At 38.5% G+C, this 25410-nt stretch overlaps 1 protein-coding gene across 2 annotated transcripts in view; it reads right to left on the reverse strand.

The window, feature by feature from the left end:
• The window catches only part of TMOD3 (tropomodulin 3), an 86850-nt gene that overhangs the window by 20402 nt on the left and 41038 nt on the right, over nucleotides 1–25410 (reverse strand). For both annotated transcript variants that reach the window (XM_061180317.1, XM_061180316.1), the window contains exon 3: nucleotides 22217–22373. In XM_061180317.1, coding sequence (XP_061036300.1) covers nucleotides 22217–22373 — 157 coding nt within the window. The remainder of the gene's footprint in view (nucleotides 1–22216; nucleotides 22374–25410) is intronic.

The following is a 25410-nucleotide window of genomic DNA, read 5'->3' on the forward strand; positions in this document are numbered from 1 at the left end:
TTATTCTAGAAACCTACAGTATTTATTATGTGAAAATCAGTATTTCATTACCATATGTTCAACGCAAAACTGAAAACATGAAGGGAATGGAAAATGATAATGATATAACTGCAGCACAAGCCAACCAAACAAGAGGTACTTACACATGGTGGGACTGAATTACCAAGATTGACTCTGGTTTCCCCCCTGAGACAGATGAAAATTCTAACTAAGTGATCTAGGAAGGCCTATGTGTGGATTCACACAAGCTCCAATTATTTTCTTTTCTATCAGAAAATTACCAGGGAAATGTGTGAGAATATGTGATCTGATGAATCTATGTAGTATTCTATCAAAAGAAATGTTTGTGGGCTTAATAATCAGTGTAGTAAATGTACAATTCTTGTTCAAGGTAAATATCAATCAGTGTAATTCATAAGAAATCCTTCCACAATACAGATTGCTCCCAGGAATCTGACCAAAGCTGATCAGGTATTTTCAGCTAAGCCCATATAAAAGATTTAATTTCTGATACTATATTTCATTTTTTATTATTTCCACTTGGTTCTTGTTAAAAAAAATTAGTTTCTATCTCTCTCCCAAAATTCCTCATCTCTTCACACATGCTGTGTCCACCAAATTTTCTGAGATTTTTGTCATAAAGTTCCTGACTGATAACACCAATATTTGGGTCATCTCTGGTCTTCTATTGACTGTTTACTTTTCTTGACTATAGGCCACATGTGTCTTAAGATCGCTGACTTCTTATTGGGCATTTTTGTATAAAAGTGTAGCAGAGACTAAAGGAAATGACATTTATTCCTAGAAAGGAATGTGCCACTCAGCTCAGTCCTGAAGTAACATGCTCTACATTTGAGCTGAATCTGGGCTTTTTGTTGCAACATTACTTTGATTCATTTCCTCACTGGCTTCAAACATTTTGAGGACAGGATCAGGACTTAATCTAGGGCAAGGCCTAGGATTAGAACTCTGGTGAGGTTCTGGAGATCTCCTGAGCTGCCACTGCCTACTGTTTTGAACTGTAAAGTAGCAACATTGCTCCTGATGTGTAGTCCTGGCTGCCGGATTTCTAGGAGCTCTGTTTTCCAGTTCCATCCCCCACTTTCCCACTTTTGGGGCCTTGGCAGATCTTTCAGCCCGATGCTTATGTTGTCTGCTCTACACTTTGTGAAGTGGGAGATGGCCTGAAAGGGATTTCTCTCAGCTCTCCTGTCTCTCTCTCAATCTCCCGAGCTAAAAACCTATGCCTCAGGAATCTTCTCTCAGCTCTGCTTCGCTGCCTCGGTTCTTAGAGTAGTATCCCTAGCACTCCATGAAGACCTGAAGCAAAGAACTGGAGGGTAGTGCAGTCTCACCCTATCTCTAGGGCTGCACTGTTCAATATGATACGTTCAATACGGTACGTGACTATTTAAGTTTAAATTAGTTAAAATTAAAAATTCAGTCTCTCAGTCACACTAGCCGCGTTTGGCTAGTAGCTACCACACTGGTTAGCACAGATACTGACCATTCCCATCATGGCATAAAGTTCTAGCGGACAGTGCTGCTCTAGGGCTCCTCTGATTTCTAATCTACCATGCTGGCCCATACACCGCCATTAAAAGTTTAAAAGTTAGGCTGACTTCTCCTTACTCCTCTCTACGGTAGTTTCCTCCTTTCCCCGATATTTCAGTCAGGAAAGAACGCAGAATGGATCACCTCTTTTTTTTTTTTTTTTTGGATCACCTCTCTTATGGAGGGCTTGCCACTTTCTGGAGTCACTAAGATTTGTGTCTTCAAGCTTTCTGATTTTTTTTTTTTAACTATGATTAATGTAGCTTATATTGCTTGTTTTGGTGAGAATAAGAAGTCTCTTGCAACTTCCTACATCTGAATCAGAAGTCTTTCTAGGCAAGTATTTTCTTATTTAAAAAATGGCACTTGGCCAATCTACAATGTATTTATATTAGTAAGGATGCTTTTAACTGCATATAACAAAATCCCCAATTTAAAGTGGTTTAAACTGGTGCTTCTCAAGCTTTAATGTGCATGTCATCTACCTAGTGATCTTATTAAAGTGCAGATTCTGATGCAGTAGGTCTAACATGAGCTCTAAGAATCTGTATTTCTAACCAGCCTCCCAGGTGATGCTGATACTGCTGATGCACAGATCACTCTCAAAGCAGCAAGGGTTTAAACAATAAGTATTTTTTATCTCACTTAATAACTCCACAGGTAGGTGGCTGAAGGACTGGTTCAGCAGCTCAATGTTGACATCAAAGATCCAGGCTCTATTTTTCTCTTTGTCTATAACTAGCATGGAAGCCTTTGTTCTCAGGCCATTAGTCTCAAGATGACGTTTGTAATACTACGCATCACATCCTCATGCGGCAAGGTCAGGGCAGGAAGGAAGGGCACTTTCTCAACTGCTGACTTTTATAAGGAAAACTGTCCGATAGATTTCTTCTCTGGTCTCACTGACCAGCACCGGGTCACATGTCCATGCCCCACCTGCAAGGGTAGCTTGAAAAGCAAGGATCTGGCCTTTTCAGTCTATTTCAGAGATGGATTCTGCCAGTAAGGAAGAAGGAATTTCTGAATGGTTGTTAAATAGAAAACTACCACATTTGTCCCAGTACTGAACCAGATGAAGTACACTTCTGTGCTCCCTTAATTCCCTGAACATTTCACTGTGGCTACACTTACTCATTTTGCATGTTTGTCTGTCCTCTGTGAGCTTTTCAATGTTCTGTTCCATCCTTACATTTCCATCCCTACAATTCCATCCCTACATTGTCTGTCCTCTGTGAGCTTTTCAATGTTCTGTTCCATCCCTACATTTCCTAGCTCACAGCAGGCAATCCAATTTGTTGAATAAATAATCTGGTGATCACTTCTAGCTCAACTACCTCATTGTATAAAGTATAATATAAATACCCTGGTTCAAAGTTACACAGCAGAGTTAGCACTAGAACACAGGTTCCCAAACTCTCAACCCAGTAATTTTTCCAATGAACTGGTGGCTTTCAAACTTAACTCTTTAGCAGTGGACTTTTCAACTCAAACAAATGCTTATCTGTATGGTGGTACGTAACTGATCTTCTTAGTACCAAACTTTGGAGTTCTGGTGATTATTAGATAATCTTTTATCATTAGTTCACAGACAAAGGCAAATACAAATCATTACATTCTGATAATTACTTAATACTTTTCACAGTGGCTGATATAACAAAGTGGCATACAATTCAGATGGCATGCCTTTAACTGCCATTTCAGGATAATTACATTTTCCTGAGCAAAATCTTACTGGCACTTTCAGGTGTCTATCTCCGTGGCTAATGTTGGCTGCACAATGGAGTCACCTGGAAAATTTTAATAAATTCTGATGTCCAAGTCCCACCCCCAGAGATTCTGATTTAACTGGTCTGATGTGCTGTATGGGACATCTGGATTTTCAAAAGCTCTCTAGGAATTCTAATGCATAGCAGCCAAGGTCAAGAAACATTGGATTACGGTATTCACTTAGTAAAAAAAACTATATAAACTATCAAAAAGCTGCCTATGTCTTATTCTAGGGACCAATGGAATCTAAAGCATTATAAAAATCTAAAATGTTTATTTTTGTAATCCTCATCCACAGTCCATAGAGGCATTATTCTTTTTCTTTTTCTTTTTTTTTGCAGAAGGGAGTTCCAATCCCCCATCAGCATGTTCTTTCTTTCTTTTCTTTTTTTTTTTTAATGTTTATTTATTTGGTTGCACCAGGTCTTAGTTGCAGCAGGCAGGCTCCTTAGTTGCAGCTCACTAGCTCCTTAGTTGTGGCATGCAAACTCTTAGTTGCAGCATGCATGTGGGATCTAGTTCCCTGGCCAGGGATCGAACCCAGGCCCCCTGCACTGGGAGTGTGGAGTCTTAACCACTGCGCCACCAGGGAAGTCCCGAGGCATTATTCTTATCTAATTTTTCCCCATACATAAACTTTTGCTAATACTTACAAATACAAAATGGATCTCATCAGAAAAAAACAACAAAGCAAAACAAAATTTCCAAGGGCTTATGGTAATTCTGTGACACAGAATTTTGCTCTATTTATACAGCTGTGAAATAATTTGGTACCTCTTCTGATACTCCTCTTTACAATTTCTCTGTATGTAGAGATTTTTGTTGCAGAGGTATTTAGATTATACAGTATTGTGTTTTTAACAATACAAAAAGTAATCACTTCATATTTCTTCATGATTAGTTTAACATGAATACACTGTAAGAATTATACTTTAGTGCGTATATATAAAATCTTGTTATAGAAAATTAAAAGTAAAGAAAATTACTTTTGTAAGAAAGGATAAAATAGGCACAACTTAAGTTTAGTATTATGAATACAGTACTTAAGCGGTTCTCCTCAAACTCTTTAAAGACTTAACCCCTTAAACAAATCTCAGCTATTTGCAGAAAGTGACAAGGTGATTCTAAAATTCATGTGGGAATCCAAGAGACCCAGAATAGCCAAACAATCTTGAAAAAGAAGAACAGCTGAAGGACTCACACGTCCCAATTTCAAAACTTAATACAAGACCTCGCTGGTGATGCAGTGATTAGGAATCCGCCTGCCAGTGCAGGGGACACGGTTTCAATCTCTGGTCCGGGAAGATCCCACGTGCCATGGAGCAACTAAGCCCGTGCACCACAACTACTGAGTCTGCGCTCTAGAGCCCACAAGCCACAACTGCTGAAGCTTGCGCGCCTAGAGCCCATGCTCGGCAACAAGAGAAGCCACCACGATGAGAAGCCCACGCACCACAACAAAGAGTAGCTCCCGCTCGCCACAACTAGAGAAAGCCCGCACGCAGCAACGAAGACCCAATGCAGCCAAAAATAAATAAATAAATAAAAAATTTTTAAAAAACCTAAATACAAAGTTACTGTAATCAAGATAGTGTTATGGTGTACAAGGAAAGACATTTACATCAATGAAATAGAATTGAGAACCCAGAAGTAAACTCATATTTACGGTCAATTGAATTTCTAAAAGGATACCAAGACAATTCGACTGAGCAAGAGTTGTCTTTTCAACAAATAGTACTTGGACAGTTGGATAGCTATATGCAAAAGAATGAAGTTGGACCCCTATATTTCATACCATACACAAATATTAACTCAAAATGAATTACAGACCTAAATGTAAGAGCTAAAACTATAACTCAGAAAAAAAAAAACCTAAGAGTAAATCTCCATGGCCTTGAGTTAGGGAATGATTTTTAGATATAACAACAAAAGTACAAACAACAGGACTTCCCTGGTGGCGCAGTGGTTAAGAATCCGCCTGCCAGCTCTATTAACAATAGCCAGGACATGGAAGCAACCTAAGTGTCCATCAACAGATGAATGGATAAAGAAGATGTGGTACATATATACAATGAAATATTACTCAGCCATAAAAAGAAACGAAATTGAGTTACTTGTAGTGAGGTGGATGGACCTAGAGTCTGTCATAAAGAGTGAAGTCAGTCAGAAAGAGAAAAACAAATACCGTATGCTAACACATATATATGGAATCTAAGGAAAAAAAAAAAGGTCATGAAGAACCTAGGGGCAAGATGGGAATAAAGATGCAGACCTACTAGAGAATGGACTTGAGGATATGGGGAGGGGGAAGGGTAAGCTGGGACAAAGTGAAAGTGGCATGGACATATATACACTACCAAATGTAAACCAGATAGCTAGTGGGAAGCAGCCGCATAGCACAGGGAGATCAGTTCGGTGCTTTGTGACTACCTAGAGGGGTGGGATAGGGAGGGTGGGAGGGAGACACAAGAGGGAAGAGATATGGGGATATATGTATATGTATAACCGATTCACTTTGTTATAAAGCAGAAACTAACAAACCATTGTAAAGCAATTATACTCCAATAAAGATGTTAAAAAAAAAACCAAAACAACAACAAAAAAAAACAAATAAATAAATAAATAAATACAAAATAAAAAGAACCCACCTGCCAGTGCAGGGGACACAGGTTCGATCCCTGCTCCAGGAAGATCCCACATGCTACGGAGCAACTAAGCCTGTGTGCCACAACTACTGAAGCCTGTGCACCTAGAGCCCGCGCTCCACGACAAGAGAAGCCACCGCAATGAGAAGCCCACGCACCGCAATGAAAAGAGTAGCCCCTGCTCCCCGCAACTAGAGAAAAAGCCTGTGCGCAGGAACAAAGACCCAATGCATCCAAAATAAATAAATAAATAAAAGTTAAAAGGTTATTGTACAACAAAAAAAAGTACAAACAACAAAAGAAAAAATAGATAAATTGAACTATATCAAAATCTAAAATTCTGTGGGACAGTGATACCACCAAGAAAATGAAAAGACAAGCTACAGAATGAGAGAAAAAAGTTTTCAAATCATATATTTGATAAGAAACATATCTAGAATATATAAAAAGTGTTTATCAATAATAAATCAAATATTTTGATTGACTGACAAAAATCAGTAATAAAAAGACATCCCAATTTAAAAATAGGCAAAGGATTTGAAGAGACATTTATCCAAAGAAGATATAAGATGTCTAAGAGCACATGAAAAAATGCTCAATACCATTAGTCATTAGGGAAATGCAAATCAAAACCACAATGTATGTTATCACTTCACACCTACTAAGATGGCTATAATCAAAACGACAGACAAGAGTTGGCCAGGATGTGGAGAAATCGGAACCCTAATACATTGCTGGTGGGAATGTAAAATGGTGCAGCCACTTTGGAAAACAATTTGGCAGTTCTTCAAATTGTTAAAAAATAGTTACTAAATGACCCAGCAATTCCACTAGTAGGTATACATAGCAACTTGTACACAAGTGTTCACAGCAGCATTATTCATAATAGCTAAAAAGTGGAAACAATCCAAATGTCCATCAACTGATAAATGGAGAAACAAAGTGTGTGTTTTCATACAATGAAATATTATTCATCCATAAAAAGGAATGAAACACTGAAACATGCTAAAACACAGATGAAACTCCCAAACACTAGGCTAAGTGAAGGACGTCAGTCATAAATACATATTGTATGATTCCATTTATTTGAAATGTCCAGAATAGGCAAATTTAGAGAGAAAAAGTTGATTAGTGGTTTTCTGGAGCTGGAGAATAGAGTGAGGAATGGAGACTATTCATAGGTACAGGGTTTCCTTTTGGGATGATAAAAATGTTCTAAACGTAAGATTATGGTGATAGTTATACAACTCTGTGAATGTACTAAAAACCATTGAATTGTACACTTTAAATGGGTAAATTTTATGATGTGGGTTGCACCTTAAACACATTCAGCCAGATAGTGTTTGTGCTTCTTAGTTAAAATCAGCTGTCCTCTGAGAAATACACAATTAGCAAACTGCTTGATTGATTCCATATTAACAGAAAATGCGTTTCTAAACATGTGTGTTAATTTAAATTAGTCTCATATAAATTAGCTTTAAGTTACAAATCTTAATTACTAAGAGATGCTGATAAATAGATCTCCATTATAATGGTTAATGTGATTTGTGCCCTCAATGTCTTGCAGGATGAGTGAAATGTTCAGCTTTTATTTGATGTATAGGTATTATGTAGGGGTGTGTGTGTGTGTGTGTGTGTGTGTGTGTGTGTGTGTGTGTGTGTGTGTTTGCAGAGGGTAGGGAAATGTGTAAATTTGATACTGCTTTTATCCAAAACCATCTGTTAACAAAATTAGTACACCATTTTATTATGATCATCTTTCTTCTGATATGTTTTTTTAAAAATCATAGATTATTCTTTATAGAAATTTCAGTCTCATTCTGATAAAATGATTTAACATATATAAAGCAACTGGTATACAGTAAATGCAATAGACACATGTTAATTATTTATTCTTATTTTCTCTGGAATTTCTTGCATGTGTACGTGAGAGACACAGAGCATTTTCCAAAACAACCCAGGAGGACTGAAAACCATAAAGTCCCAAGTATCTATAACAGTGATTCTTTTTTTAAAATTTATTCATTCATTCATTTATTTATAGCTGAGTTGGGTCTTTGTTGCTGCGCACGGGCTTTCTCTAGTTGTGGCGAGCGGGGGCTACTCTTCGTTGCAGTGCGCGGGCTTCTCATTGCGGTGGCTTCTCTTGTTGCGGAGCACAGGCTCTAGGCATGCGGGTTTCAGTAGCTGTGGCTCGCGGGCTCTAGAGTGCAGGCTCAGTAGTTGTGGCGCACGGGCTTAGTTGCTCCGCGGCGTGTGGGATCTTCCTGGACCAGGGCTTGAACCCATGTCCCGTGCATTGGCAGGTGGATTCTTAACCATTGCCCCACCAAGGAAGCCCTATGTCAGTGATTCCTAAACTCAGAAAATGAAGATTGACTAGGCATGGATATTTTTGAAAAAGCTCCCTACATGATTCTGATTTTTACCTACTCATGTTGATAAAGTGCTAATCTGTATAATTACAGCTCTGAAAAGATAAGGATGAGTACTCCTGTACTGATCTAATTTTACTTTTCCTCTCCTTGAAATATGGTCAAAAAGCTCTGACTTATAACTTTTAATATTTGTATTTATTTGAAATAACATAATGTCTTAAAAAATGGTTATTCACTTCTATTCTTCAGTACACAGCATTCTATCTAAATACCTTATTTAACAAAGCAACATCTAAAACTGGATTTTTTAAAAACTGAAATTACAGTTCTTTACATTGTAGCAAAATATGAAAATAAGCAATGACAAGATCAGAAAAAATCTCTCAGACAAGTATGAAAAGATATGCTTGCCACCCCCAAATGAAACAAAACAAAAACAGGGCTATGACTCTTGGTTGCTAAGAATGTTGAAAGAGTTCAGTAATGTTTCTGTAACTACAAAATGGCAGCTAAGGAAATAGAAGAAACCAAGATAAGAATTCATATAATGGTAGCTTAAATGCATGGCATTAATCCAAACCTGTGTTTGTGCCAAGAGGAGAAAAAAAAAAAAAGGAATATCTTGCCAAGATCCTTGTTATTGTTCTAAAATAAGTAAGATACTATGAACCATGTTAACAATTTTATTGCCAGGACCTTTCTTCACAAGTCCTCATCTCTTTTGCTCTGATATCAAGTCACAGCTACCACAATGTTAAGAATTATCTTAGTCATGGTCCCATCCTTGCTAAGTAGATAAAATGTACAATAACTAGAAACAGAGGAGTCTCTTAGTTATTTCATTTCTACAGAGGTGAAAGGCCCTAGCTAATTTTACTATGTGTATGTTTATAAGCTACCTTGTTCCAGAAAAGATTTAAGGGAACTAGGCCACTATAATCTCCACAGGGGACTTTGGGATATCCTTTTGACAGGAAGTGCACAAACCTCAAATCAACCAAACCAAAGGATGAGGGAGCAGATACTGGAAAGGCATTTTTGATTTGACCCGACAGCACACATGACACCTGCTCAATACTACAATATGATCACCAATAAATGCTTCTTTATTCAACAAATGTTTAGTGAGCTTGTATATACTAGATAATGAGCTAGAAAGATAGCATAAGGAAAATGAAATATGAGATTCTTTACTTTGAGGAGCTTATACTCTAGTTGGGGAAACAGGATATCTATTGCATATGATTCTGGAGCCTTCCACTTCTGGCCAAGATGGAGTAATAGGGTCAGGATTTACCCATGACTGAAACAACCCCAATATGGACAAAATATAAGAAAGTTTACAAGACACTGATCATCAGGCAAAAAAGAACAGTGATTCCTGAGAGATGAGAAACAAAGTGAGCTCCATGACTGCCCAGGTTACTGCCTGGAGAAAAGTGTCCAGGCTGCAGCACAGGGAACAGAACCCAGGCAGAGCCTGGGGAACTATCTGAACCAAAAGGACACAGCTGAGGTCCAGAAAGATGAGGGCAGCCAGCGTTTATAGAACAGAGTGCCAGAGAGGACAGAGTTACACAGACGCTGCACTCTGGAGCTCTGCAGAGGGCTGCCTTTTAGCGTTCAGCAGAGTACAGATCAGCACGTGTGTATGATGAAACTACCTTGGGCCAAGGAAAAAAACCATCTGAAAAAATTAGAAATAACAGTGCACAGGCTCATGCAGGGCTGGGAATAGAACGTGCTCCCACCAGCCAGACTGGAAAACCTCATAATTCACAGGGCACTGGGTAGGGAACTCAGGAGAGTCTTGCCTCAGTAGTGGAGAAATAATGAGCCCTAGACCAAACACTGCTCCAGTCCCACCTAACAAATCTGAAAAGCAAGACCCTAAAGGAGCAAATGATCAAATTGTTTCCAAGTAACTAAATCTTGTCTCAGAATGAAACTCAAGACTATTTATAGGGGTATCAAAATATCCAGCACCCAAAAAGTTAAAATTCATAATGTCTGGTATCCAATAAAAATTTACCAGCATGCAAAGAAGCAGGGAAATTCGACCCATAAGGAAGAGGAAAAAAAAATCAATGTATCAAAACTGACTTAGCAATGACAGATGATAAAATCAGCAGGTAAGGATATTAAAACAGTTATTATAATTATATTCCATATGTTCAAAATGTTATATAGAGACATGGAAGATATGAAACAAAAAAAAAAAAAGGAGGAAAGAGAACAAAGAACTGACGGGACAAATAGAAAAGATATACTATGTTAAAACTAATCTAAAGAAAGCAAGATTGGTTATATTAATATCAGACAAAGTAGATTTCAGAGCAAAGAATATTACCAGGGATAAAGAAGGTCATTCCATAATGACAAAATGGGCAATGCATCAAGAGGATATACAAGCTTAAATCAACTAAAAAGAAAAAACATGGGGGGAGGAGTCAAGATGGTGGTGTGGGAGGATGGGGAGTTAGCGTCTCCCCACAACTAGGGCATGTGCCAGCCACTGATGGAGGACTCTAACCCCCAAGGAGACGGAAGGAACTCCAGAGTGAACCGGTAGGACGTAGGGGGACCGAGGGGGTAGGAGAAGTAGAGGCCAGACAAGATCGGCACCCCTGAAGCCGGAGAGATTAGGAGAGGCAGGTGGGAGGGACTCTCCGGGAAGAGCGGGAGAGGAGTGGAGGGTGATTGCCTGGACCACTGGGGCCGGGGAGCCTGCTGAGCTCCCAAGCCGGCTCCCCACCTTTCCAAAGCCCCCTCCAGGCCACATGGGTCCTGGGGGCATAGGAGGGAGGCCAGGGAGATCAGGAGACGCAGGCGGGTGGAGCCCTCCCACACCCCAGACCAGGGGAGCAGGAGAGGAGAGGAGGGCGTTTGCCCCACCCACTCGAGCCCAGGAAGCCTGCTGGGCTCCCAGGTGAGGTCCCCTGCCCTCTTGAGACTGGGACCCTTTTGTTCCTTGAGCCTAAGCCCCACCCCACACAGCCCCCAGGGCCTTTTCCAGTGCTGTGTGTCCTGAGCATTGGCCCTGCCCACCACCCAAACCTCGCCCTTGCTTAGGCCCCGCTCTCCACAGCCAAGGCCTTCCCCCCCTCCTTTTATTTATTATTATTTTTCTTTTCCCTCCTCCTCTTTTTTTACTATTGTGGTACTGATGTACCTTCCACTTGTTGATTCATCTATATTTTTATTTTTACATTCTTTCTAACACATCTGCTAGTTTCCTAGTCTAATTTTTTTTTGTTATTGTTCTCTTTTTTTTTTTGCCACCCCACATGGCTCGCGGGATCTTGATTTGCTAGCACAGGGTCGGGTGGAAGCTCCTGCAGTGGGAGCTCTGAGTCTGAACCACTGGACTAACAGACACCTTCAGACCCCAGGGAATATTCATCAGAGTGAGGTCTCACAGAGTTCCTCATCTCAGCACCGAGACCCAGCTCTACCCAATAGCCTTCGAACTCCAGTGTTGGAAGCCTCAGGCCAAACAACCAGTAAAACAGGAACACAATCCCACTCATAAAAAAAAAAAAAGAGATGGCAAAAAAATATGTCACAGATGAAGGAGCAAGGTAAAAACCTACAAGACCAAACAAATGAAGAGGAAATAGGCAATCTACCTGAAAAAGAATTCAGAGTAATGACAGTAAAGATGATCCAGAATCTCAGAAATAGAATGGAAGCATGGATTGAGAAAATACAAGAAATGTTTAACAAAGATCTAGAAGAACTAAAGAACAAACAAACAGATGAACAACACCATAACTGAAATGAAAAATACACTAGAAGGAATCAATAACAGAATAACGGAGGCAGAAGAACGAATAAGTGAGCTGGAAGACAAAATGGTGGAAATAACTGCCGAGGAGCAGAATAAAGAAAAAAGAATGAAAAGAACTGAAGACAATCTCAGAGACCTCTGGGACAACACTAAATGCACCAACATTCGAATTATAGGGGTCCCAGAAGAAGAAGAGAAAAAGAAAGGGTCTGAAAAAATATTTGAAGAGATTAGAGTGGAAAATTTCCCTAATATGGGAAAGGAAATAGTCACCCAAGTCCAGGAAGCACAGAGAGTCCCATACAGGGTAAACCCTAGGAAGAACACACCAAGACACATATTAATCAAACTAACAAAAATTAAATTCAAAGAAATAATATTAAAAGCAGCAAGGGAAAAACAAAAAATACACACAAAGGAATCCCCATAAGGTTATCAGTTGATTTTTCAGTGGAAACTCTGCAGGCCAGAAGGGAGTGGCAGGATATACTCAAAGTGATGAAAGAGAAAAACCTACAACCAAGATTACTCTACCCAGCAAGGATCTCATTCAGATTCGATGGAGAAGTCAAAAGCTTTTCAGACAAACAACAGCTAAGAGAATTCAGCACCACCAAACCAGCTTTACAACATATGCTAAAGAAACTTCTCTAAGCGGGAAACACAAGAGAAGAAAAAGACCCACAAAAACAAACCCAAAACAATTAAGAAAATGTAACAGGAACATACATATCGATAATAACCTTGAATGTAAATGGATTAAATGTCCCAACCCAAAGACACAGACCAGCTGAATGGATACAAAAACAAGACCCATATATATGCTGTCTACAAGAGACCCACTTCAGAACTAGGGACACATACAGACTGAAAGTGAAGGGATGGAAAAAGATATTCCATGCAAATGGAAATCAAAAGAAAGCTGGAGTAGCAATACTCGTATCAGATAAAATAGACTTTAAAATAAAAACTGTTACAAGAGATAAGGAGGGACACTACACAATGATCAAGGGATCAATCCAGGAAGAAGATATAACAATTATAAATGTTTATGCAACCAACATAGGAGCACCTCAATACATAAGGCAAATGCTAACAACCATGAAAGGAGAAATCGACAGTAACGCAATAATAGTAGGGGACTTTAACACCCCACTTACACCAATGGACAGATCATCCAAACAGAAAATAAATAAGGAAACACAAGCTTTAAATGACACAACAGACCAGATAGATCTAATTGATATTTATAGAACATTCCACCCAAAAGTGGCAGAATACACTTTCTTCTCAACTGCACATGGAACATTCTCCAGGACAGATCACATCTTGGGTCATAAATCAAGCCTCAGAAAATTTAAGAAAATTGAAATTGTAGCAAGCATCTTTTCTGACCACGATGCTATGAGATTGGAAATCAATTACAGGAAAAAGACTGTAAAAAACACAAATACATGGAGGCTAAACAGTGCGCTACTAAATAACCAAGAGATTACTGAAGAAATCAAAGAAGAAATAAAAAAATACATGGAAACAAATGACAACAAAAACACAGCAACCCAAACCGTATGGGATGCAGCAAAAGCAGTTCTAAGAGGAAAGTTTATAGCAATTCAATCTCACCTCAAGAAACAAGAAAAATCTCAAATAAACAATCTAACTCTACACTTAAAACAACTAGAGAAAGAAGAACAAAGAAAACCCAAAGTCAGTAGAAGGAAAGAAATCATAAAGATCAGAGCAGAAATAAATGAAATAAAATGAAGAAAACAATAGCAAAGATCAATAAAACTAACAGCTGGTTCTTTGAGAGGATAAACAAAATTGATAAACCCTTAGCCAGACACATCAAGAAAAAAAGGGAGAGGACGCAAATCAATAAAATTAGAAATGAAAAAGGAGAAATCACAACTGACGCTGCAGAAATACAAAGGATTATAAGAGACTACTACAAACAACTATATGCCAATAAAATGGACAACAACGAAGAAATGGACAAATTCTTGGAAAGGTACAATTTTCCAAGACTGAACCAGGAAGAATTAGAAAATATAAACAGACCTATCACAAGTATTGAAATTGAAACTGTAATTAAAAATCTTCCAACAAACAAAAGTCCAGGACCAGATGGCTTCACAGGCGAATTCTATCAAACATTTAGAGAAGAGCTAACACCAATCCTTCTCAAACTCTTCCAAAAAATTGCAGAGGGAGAAACACTCCCAAATTCATTCTACAAAGCCACCATCACCCTGATACCAAAACCAGAAAAAGATATCACACAAAAAAGAAAATTATAGACCAATATCAATGATGAACATAGATGCAAAAATCCTGAACAAAATACTAGTAAACAGAATCCAACAGCACATTAAAAGGATCATACACCATGATCAAGTGGGATTTATCCCAGGGATGCAAGGATTCTTCAATATATGCAAATCAATCAATGTGATACACCACATTAACAAATTAAGGAACAAAAACCATATGATCATCTCAATAGATGCAGAAAAAGCTTTCGACAAAATTCAACACCCATTTATGATAAAAACTCTCCAGAAAATGGGCTTAGAGGGAAACTACCTCAACATAATAAAGGCCATATATGACAAACCAACAGCAAGCATCATTCTCAATGGTGAAAAACTGAAAGCATTTCCACCAGGATTAGGAACAAGACAAGGATGTCCACTCTCGCCACTATTATTCAACATAGTTTTGGAAGTCTTAGCCATGGCAATCAGAAAAGAAAAAGAAATAAAAGGAATACAAATTGGAAAAGAAGAAGTAAGACTGCCACTGTTTGCAGATGACATGATGTTATATGTAGAAAATCCTAAAGATGCCACCAGAAAACTACTAGAACTAATCAATGAATTTGGTAAAGTTGCAGGATACAAAATTAATGCACAGAAATCTCTGGCATTCCTATACACCAACAACGAAAAATCAGAAAGAGAAATTAAGGAAACACTCCCATTTACCACTGCAACAAAAAGAATGAAATACTAGGAATAAACCTGCCTAAGGAGGCGAAAGACTTGTACTCAGAAAACTATAAAACACTGATGAAAGAAATCAAAGATGACATAAACAGATGGAGAAATATACCATGTTCTTGGATTGGAAGAATCAATATTGTGAAAATGACTATACTACAATATACAGATTCAGTGCAATCCCTGTCAAACTACCAATGGCATTCTTCACAGAAGTAGAACAAAAAATCTTACAATTCGTATGGAAACACAAAAGACCCTGAATAGCCAAAGCAATCTTGAGAAAGAAAAACGAGTTGGAGGAATCAGGCTCCCCAACTTCAAACTATACCACAAAGCTACAGAATCAAGACAGTATGGTACTGCCACAAAAACAGAAAGATAGATCAGTGGTACAGGATAGAATGCCCAGAGATAAACCCACACACATATGGGCACCTAATTTATGACAAAGGAGGCAAGAACATACAATGGAGAAAAGACAGCCTCTTCAATAAGTGGTGCTGGGAAAACTGGACAGCTACATGTAAAAGAATGAAATTAGAACACTACCTAACACCATACACAAAAATAAACTCCAAATGGATTAAAGACTTAAATGTAAGACCAGACACTATAAAACTCTTAGAGGAAAACATAGGAAAAACACTCTTTGACATAAACCACAGCAAGATCTTTTTAGACCCACCTCCTAGAGTAACGGAAATAAAAACAAAAATAAACAAATGGGACCTAATTAAACTTAAAAGCTTTTGCACAGCAAAGAAAACCATAAACAAAACAAAAAGACAACCCTCAGAATGGGAGAAAATATTTGCAAATGAAACAACAGATAAAGGATTAATCTTCAAAATATACAAACAGCTCATGGAGCTCAATATCAAATAAACAAACAGTCCAGTTAAAAAATGGACAGAAGACCTAAATAGACATTTTACCAAGGAAGACATACAGATGGCCAAGAGGAACACGAAAAGATGCTCAACATCACTAATAATTAGAGAAATGCAAATCAAAACTACAATGAGGTATCACCTCACACCAGTCAGAATGGCCACTATCAAAAAAGCTAGAAACAATAAATGCTAGAAAGGGTGTAGTGAAAAGGGAACCCTCCTACACTGTTGGTGGGAATGTAAATTGATACAACCACTATGGAAGATAGTATGGAGGTTCCTTAAAAAACTAAAAATAGAACTACCATATGACCCAGCAATCCCACTACTGCGCGTATACCCTGAGAAAACCATAATTCAAAAAGAGACGTGGACCACAATGTTCACTGCAGCACTATTTACAATAGCCAGGTCATGGAAGCAACCTAAGTGTCCATCGACAGATGAATGGATAAAGAAGATGTGGCACATATATACAATGGAATATTACTCAGCCATAAAAAGAAACGAAATTGAGTTATTAGTAGTGAGGTGGATGGACCTAGAGTCTGTCATAAAGAGTGAAGTAAGTCAGAAAGAGAAAAACAAATACCGTATGCTAACGCATATATATGGAATCTAAAAAAAAAAGGTACTGATGAACCTAGTTGCTGGGCAGGAATAAAGAGGTAGACATAGAGAATGGACTTGATGACATGGGGTGGGAGGGCGAAGCTGGGGCAAAGTGAGCATAGCATCAACATATATACACTACCGAATGTAAAATAGTTGGCTGGTGGGAAGCAGCAGCAAAGCATGGGAGATCAGTTTGGTGCTTTGCGATGACCTAGAGGGATGGGATAGGGAGGATGGGAGGGAGGCTCATGAGGGAGGGGATATGGGGACATGTGTATGCATATGGCTGATTCGCTTTGTTGTGCAACAGAAACTAACACGGTATTGTGAGGCAATTATACTCCAATAAAGATCTATTAAAAAAGAAGAAAAGAAAAAACCTAATAACAGAGCCTCACAGTGTATGATTCTGGAACAATTAAAATCAAAATTCTGTGGTACGCAAATTATATACAGACATGTTGGCGGGAAAGGAATATCCAGAGTGGGTATGTTTATACAGGGAAAGTTTCCCATAAAACATGAACAATCCATCAGGCTAACTCCTCACCCCAAAGGAGTAGTGAGTGAATCATTCAAAAGTTACAGTGACCAGTCTCCAAAGGAGATGCCTGCATCTGCATGACTAATTTAAATAGCCCACTCTACATATCAGTGCCTGATAAGACCACTTTTTAGAGGTATATAAAGGACATTTAGAATTTATGAGATTTGAGTACAAAAATAGAGCCAGTCTTTATCTTGAATTTAGTGGAAACCAACTGCACACTCGCAGTTACATAATCCTGCTGATTTAGGCAGTTTATAACTATGATCCTTCTGGTTTAAGGAATCAAGTCTGCCTTTCCTCCAAAAAGAAATCATGTACTCAGAAAGATGAGGGAAGCATCTTTCAGAAGAGTGACTATAGTAAGTTTTCTGGAAGGCTAAGGTAACTGTGAATAAGTAATCTAGAAAGTATATGAGAACCCTTAGTTTAAGGCAATCTGGTTAAATTCACCTTTAGTAAACAGAGCAGGGCCTAGGAGATTCTTGGGAAGAAAACCCAAGGGCATTCCTTTATCCAGGAGAGGAAGGGAAACCACCAGAAAGAATAGATGGCTCTACCCCAAGGGCCAACTGGGAGCACAGGCGTGATCTTCAAGGAGGGGAGGAGCCCAACCTAGGAGTGTCAGTGGCTCGAAGGGAGGGATTCTTTGGTGGTGCACAGGAGAGAGTGTACAAGGTGCATCAGGCTCTAGTCTATGAAATAAGGGACAATGAGGGGAAAAAAAGTCTTAGGCTAGGTAAGGGTAAAGTGTGATGTTCGACGTGGGGAGGAAGACTCCTGGCAAAGCAAAGCAAAATGAGAGTCAGTAAGAAGTATTAAAAACTGGGCCCAATTATTTCTCTAAGTGTCAAATCCATGGCAAGGCTCTGAGCCTTATCTATCCTGAAGACAGAATATTCAAGATATGTAAAAATATGATGAGAAATAATAACCATTCAGAACTCTGCATTTTCACCATTCTCAGGAATGAGAAAGAGCTGGATGAATACTCTCCTTCACCCTTGGTCTATGTCTCAGTTACATCTTCTGCAACATTTCAAGGAGAAAGAGGTAAAAAGCTTCCCAAAATTTTAATATTATATCTTCAAGTAAAAGGAACATTATATTGCAATTATGTTATTGTTTTAATTTTCTTAAACATTTAGTTTCTCAACATTTTGAACATAGTAGGCTCATAGCAAAGACATTTCCATTAATCTCTACCAAGATTACTTGATACCATGATACCATTCCTACCATGAGCTTGTTAGATTTAGATGAACTTAACAGATGTATATTGTGGATTCTACTGTAAACAATGCACTTAAAAACAATCCTTAATATATCTTTTGTCAGCTGTGCCTTATTAGCTGCCTAATACCTTCTTTTTTGCTGTCAACAAAATTACAGTTATTAAAAGCGGAACATTTATTACTGTAGGACAAAATGTTCCCAAAATGCATCGAAGACATAATGCCTTGAATTTCACCTAATTAGGATGAATTCCTCCTTCTCAGATGTTGACATATGCTTTTAATTCTGTAAAATGTACAATTATAAACAACCATTTCACAAATCACAAAATGAAATTACTAATATATCTCTATATAACAACCCTCAAGTGTTCTTACTCTGTAGGTCTTTTCAAGGCATTCTGAGATGATCTAGAAAGATAAAATTTGGCATGAGTGTATAGCTTTTGTTCATGGTCAAAAAGAAAAATCATGAAGTGTCCAATTTTCAGTTTTATGGGGATTCCCTTTTGTCATACCAGTTCTGTGTAATTTTAGCTCCAGAAAGAGTGTGTCTTTAAGTTAAAAAATAACAAGTATAATTAATCATCATTTAGTCTCAGAATATAAGAAAGTAGCTGGATAACTATTCCTTTTAGTGGTTCCCAATTTTTCTTTTAAAAGAGAATTGAGTAGTCATCTTTAAAAATAATTTACAATGAGAGATCCCTATGAGATTCTGGCATGTAACTTGAAAGGAGTTCAAGGAACTGAGTGAATCGCTGTAACATTCCCTGGTACAGAAAACTAATACTGCCATTGGGGACTGAACTCTGAAACCAGTCATCTTAGTATGAAAAACGATTTAGTTTAGAGAACAATGGCACATTTTACAGATTCTAACTAGTCTGAGTACACCAAAACAGTAAAATGCTTTTATTTCTTAACAGGTTTGCAAACTGTTTTAAGAAGAACCAGGAGAAACCCTTCTGTCTGGGAAGGCATCCTCCATCTGAAAGTCTATCTCCTGTGAAATAAGCCATTAAGTAAGAAACCTGGGACTCAACCCAGGTGTTCAGGTAAGGGGTCATTGGAGAGGCAGCTTAAAAAAACAAGCTTCTGAATTCTCAGAGCTAAGGAGGGGATTCACATTTAGCTTGATTGGAAGGTATGCTAATACGATGTAGATGAGTTATTCTGAGGATCTTCTGGAATGTGATCAAAATCTTGGGGATGAGACCCAAAGAAAGGAAGGCATATTAGTGACTACGAATAACCAAGGCCAACCAATTTAAGGATGAGCTCCAGGGTGGCTTTAAGAAGCCGAGAGCCGTCTTTCAGCTATATTTCAAAACAGAGCTCTGCAACCAAAGTTCTCCAATTGTTGAAGGTAAACTTGCCCTTCTTCATGTCTACAATACTGTAACATGGCTTTTAAGGCCTGGCCTGAGGAACATGACACATAGAGGGCCCATAAATAAACCCATGCAGCTATGGTCAACTCATCTATGACAAAGGGGGCAAGAATATACAATAGAGAAAAGACAGTCTCTTCAATAAGTGGTGCTGGGAAAACTGGACAGCTACATGTAAAAGAATGAAATTAGAACATTCTCTAACACCATATACAAAAATAAACTCAAAATGGATTAAAGACCTAAATGTAAGACCTGAAACCATAAACTCCTAGAAGAAAACATAGGCAGAACACTCTTTGACATAAATCTTAGTATTTTTTTGGATCTGTCGCCTAAGGCAAAAAAGAAAAGCAAAAATAAACAAACAGGACGTAACTAAATTTAAAAGCTTTTTGCACAGCAAAGGAAACCACTGACTAGATGAAAAGACAACCTACTGAATGGGAAAAAATACTTGCAAATGATATGACTGATAAGTTGTTAATACCCAAAATATATAAACAGCTCATAAAACACAACATCAAAAAAACAAACAACCTGATTAAAAAATGGGCAGAAGACCTAAAGAGATATTTTTCCAAAGACAAAGAGATGGCCAACAGGCACATAAAAAGGTGCTCAACGTCATGATCACCAGAGAAATGCAAATTAAAACCACAATGAGATATTACCTCACACCTGTCAGAACAGCTATCATCAAAAAAACCCACAAATAACAAAAGTTGGTGAGGACGTGGAGAAAAGGGAACCCTTGGTGGGAATGTAAATTGGTGCAGCCACTGTGGAGAACAGTATGGAGGTTCCTCAAAAAACTAAAAATAGAACTACCATATTATCCAGCAATTCCAGTCCTGTGTATACATCTGAAGAAAACAAAAACGCTAATTCAAAAAGATCCATGAACCCAATGTTCAAGGCAGCATTATTTACAATAGCCAAGATATGGAAGCAACCTAAGTGTCCAACAACAGACGAACGGATAAAGAAGACGTGGTATGTATGTACAATGGAATAGTACTCAGCCATTAAAAAGAATGAAATTTTGCCATTTGCAACAACATGGATGGACTTGGATGGTATTATGCTTAGTGAAATAAGTCAGACAGAGAAAGACAAATACCGCATGTTATCACTTATATGTGGAATCTAAAAAATAAAACACACTGGTGAATACAACAAAAAAGAAACAGACTCACAGATATAGAAAACAAACTAGTGGTTACCAGGGGGAGAGAAAAGGGGGCGGGGGCAAAATAGGGATAGGGTATTAAGAGGTACAAACCACTATGTATAAAATAAATAGGCTAGGGACTTCCCTGGTGGTCCAGTGGGTAAGACTCCAAGCTCCCAATACAAGGGGCCTGGGTTTGATCCCTGGTCAGGGAACTAGATCCCGCATGCATGCCGCAACTATAAGTCCACATGCTGTAACTAAAGATCCTGCTTGCCGCAACTAGAGAAAGCCTGAGTACAGCAATGAAGACACAACACAGCCAAAAATAAATAAATAAATAAAATAAATTAAAAAACAAAAAATCTGCAATGGGAAGGACTTGGACTAGAAGAATTTCCTGAAAGTAATGATTATGAAGCACTGACAATTAGAATTATAATGGTTATGGATCACTGAATTAATAAGGAAGGCTGTAGGGTAAGAGTCTTTGAAAATATGTCCTATTCCACTTTAAAGACAGGAGTTAGAAATGAGTGGCACTTTGACATCACTGCATTTTGTAATACAGTAGTGCATTTAAAATTTTACCTCAGTACACTTTTAATATTTGTTACAGTTGAGAACTAAAGAATTCTAAAGAGAACTAAAAATCACTGTGTAATAAAACCTCACTAACAAATCATTAACAAGGAACTTACTGGCCAAGTCGGAGAATGTAAAGAAAGTGCCCAAATTACCTAATAATTTTTTTAAATTAATTTATTTATTTATTTATTTTTGGCTGTGTTGGGCCTTCGTTGTTGTGCACTTGCTTTCTCTAGTTGTGGCGAGCGGGGGCTACTCTTCGCTGCAGTACATGGGCTTCTCGTTGCAGTGGCTTCTCTTGTTGTGGAGCATGGGCTCTAGGCGTGCGGGCTTCAGTAGTTGTGGTTCGTGGGTTCTAAAGTGCAGGCTCAGTAGTTGTGGCGCACGGGCTTAGTTGCTCCGCAGCATGTGGGATCTTCCCGGACCAGGGCTCGGACCCGTGTCCCCTGCGTTGGCAGGAGGATTCTTAACCACTGTGCCACCAGGAAAGTTCCCTAATAATTTTTAAAGTCAACAGTATCATATGTTTGAGGCTATCAATGATGCACGTCTAAAAATATTTTCTCCAGTCCTACCCGTAAGCAGAAAAATCAAGTGCTGTCAAACAATGACTTCAAAATTCTGTGCTTACCTTTTTTTTCTCCAGTGTAGGGCACATAGTCTTCCCTGTCCTTATGCTCCAAAGCTTCCTTCTCCAGATATGAAAGGAGGTGTTCTCTATCAAATGGCCCTGTGGCAGACTTTGATGTCTGGTTCTTCTGCCGGAACCCTGCAGGCAGAAGGGCATTCTGCCAAAGAGAATGAATCAGCCATTATGACCAGCAAGAATGCCAATGCTATATACGTCCAGATGTTACCATCTAAGAAAGATTTATAGACTAGAATGGGATGTAGGCATTAAAGACTTCATTACAGGGTTTTAGGGCAGCAACATAAAAGTGTTCCAAACAAAGTTTTTTAAAATTAGGTAGAATTCACTTACATTATTATTAAAATAGGCACATGCACCTTTTCTTCAGAAAGTATTCTACTAGCAGGAAACACCCTTTACTTTTTAAGTATCCTGGGACAGTAATGAAAACTAGTTTGTAATGCTTAATAACAGCTCAGCATATACGTAAACAGATAGAAAAGAATTCCATTGCAAAAGAATGTTAAATGACTATATACATCATAGTCCTTCATAATGTCTGCTATTTCATCATAAAGACTTTCTCAGAAGAAAAACATGTGTATCATACATTAGGGTATCAGGATATTAATGTTTACTTGTTTGTGTTTAAATGCAAAGGTTCAACTTCTATGTGTACGTATGTGTGTATACATCAGCACTAGGACGTATTTGCAGCAACCACTGTCATTGCTATTCAAGACACTCAGAGATTCTCACGGCAAGAGTTATATCCCTAGGTTTCCACCTGGGTACAGACTTTTTGAGTGCATGGAGTAACTGAGAGTGGGGGAGGGGTGAGAGGCAATGGACTAAAGTTGTCTCTTTTAGTCCCTACTCTGTATTTTCACTAAGCCCAGGAATAACAAGTGGTGACTAAACAATGTGAAGTGCATCTTTTTGCTAGTCAAAAACCAAAGAGGTGATACTACCTTGTCTCACAATTCCCAAGTATTCTTTGCTTTGAAAATGGGAGGCAGCCAGAAAAGTTACACAAAAGGGCCAACTCTGTTCCACAACACCTCACAATATTGGCAAGGATGCTGAATCTCCTAGGTGTTATAAGATCATTTTTCATTACAAAGAGTGATCTTATATGGATAATGATAATAAGAAATACTCATTTTATAACTAGAAAATATGGCACTTCAACTTTGGCCATTTGCTGAAATCCACAATAATTTTCATAAAATTCGTCTTTGTGTTTTCCTCATGTAATGGTGTATGCATAACACAGAAAGCTCACCTATCAAGATGAAATACAAAAGAGGTTTTTCCTAACCATGCACCAAAAATGTTTCTACAACACAAAATTGTCTATAGGAATATAAAAAAGAAACACAAGATTTCTACCCTCAGACTTTGAAATCAAGACAAGACCTACACATGAAGAATCCATTCTCAACAAACCATCAAGTCCTATCCATTTTTACTTCCTAAAAAACTGTCTAACTTTTCTTTATCTCCAATACCATTACTTTGGTCTACACTATGATCCAAGCTGGGATGGACTATTACATTAGCCTCCCAACTGGTCTCCCTGGATCAGGTGCTGATACTCTTCAACCTTCACTCCCACCCACCAAGGTTACCCTAGCCTCATCTCACACACCCTCTCCATTCTAACCACATCAGCCCTTGTTCCTCCCTTGTACGTGCCATATACTTCTTTCCCTGGAATGCTCTGTCCATCCTTTTTTGCAACTCATTTTTCAGACTGCAGCTCCATTCCCCCAAGGAAAGCTTTTCCTGACCTCCCATTATATGCTCTTATATATGACACGATTATTTGATTAATGTCTAATTCCTCACACTCCTACCAGACTATACATCATGAGGGCAAAGACCACATTTGTTTTGATCACTCTCATATCCCTAAGCCTAGCATAGTACCTGAGATCTATAGGTTGCCCCCCACCCCAATATTTACTGAATAAAGATTTGAGAATACTTTTAAAGAAAAATGCTCATTAAGGCAAATTAATATAAGTTACTTTCCTTCACCATCAATAAGGCACATGTATACATACTGCTACTTCATGGTGGTAGCAATGGAGTTGCATTATACCACCTGCCTGTTCAAGCCCATGTCAAACATACAGGTTTTAAATGATATGTTAGCTGGAATCCTGGCTCCTTAAATACAGTCTTTGACCACAAAATAAATGAGAGCTAACTGGCTTTGGAGGCCATGAGCTAAGCTTTATTAGAAGCACACTTTAATCAAGAAAGTTAATGGATCATAATTACTTAACAAATAGATAAAAATCTCATTAAAATGACTGCCACTGAAAATTACATGCTTCTCCCTTGCAGTGGAATTTTGTTGTAATAATTTATTCCCAGTCTTAGAAACGAAAAAACTACCTTTTGCCTAGGCTGGCTGGCTGTCTTTTTGAGACAGAAGTTTTGAGAAAACACAGTAAGTTAGCAAATAAATATACTGAATGCAGCATAAGGGAAGTAAAACAGCCCTCCAAAATATAACAGAATAGCACCATATACAAACTTCACCTGCTCTTCTCTTATCTACCTTCTGAGACTTTGTAAGGTACACTGTGTTCCTCTGGTTGAAGTAGCTGCTGCTGCCCTGGCCCTCTTGTCTCCCCTGTTCCTTTACTGAAACACTTTCCAGAAACTTCACCCAACGAGTGGCAAGCTGTCAGTAAACATCACTGTTCTTCTAGTCTCAACTAACAGTATCTGAGGTTGGGGGAGTTACAACTAGGGTTGGGGAGTCTGCAAACTACATCCAGAAGTTAGAACCCAAGCCTCCCCATACAAGAAGCAGGCCATGGATTTCCAAAGAAGAAAATATAAGCCATCAGCTTTTAGACCTATAGAATAAAGCACGAGTTAAAGGGGACTCACTGTAGTTTAACAGAAAGACCACTAGACTCTGCCAGGGATCAATCAGGTAGTACAGGATCTAGTCTCAGTTCTTTCCCTAATTGTAATAACTGAGGCAAGTCACCTAACTTTTGTTTTCCATCTGTGAAACAGAGGGCAAGCGCTAGATCAGTGTTTCTCAACCAGGGGTGTTTTCATCCCCCAGGGGACAATTGGCAATATCCGGAAACACTTTTGATTGTCACAGTTGGGGGGAGGGCATATTAATCACTTTTTAAATTTTCTGTATTTTATGCTGCTTTGAC

Source organism: Eubalaena glacialis, chromosome 2, assembly GCF_028564815.1.
Source record: "Eubalaena glacialis isolate mEubGla1 chromosome 2, mEubGla1.1.hap2.+ XY, whole genome shotgun sequence".
Lineage (NCBI taxonomy): Eukaryota > Metazoa > Chordata > Mammalia > Artiodactyla > Balaenidae > Eubalaena > Eubalaena glacialis.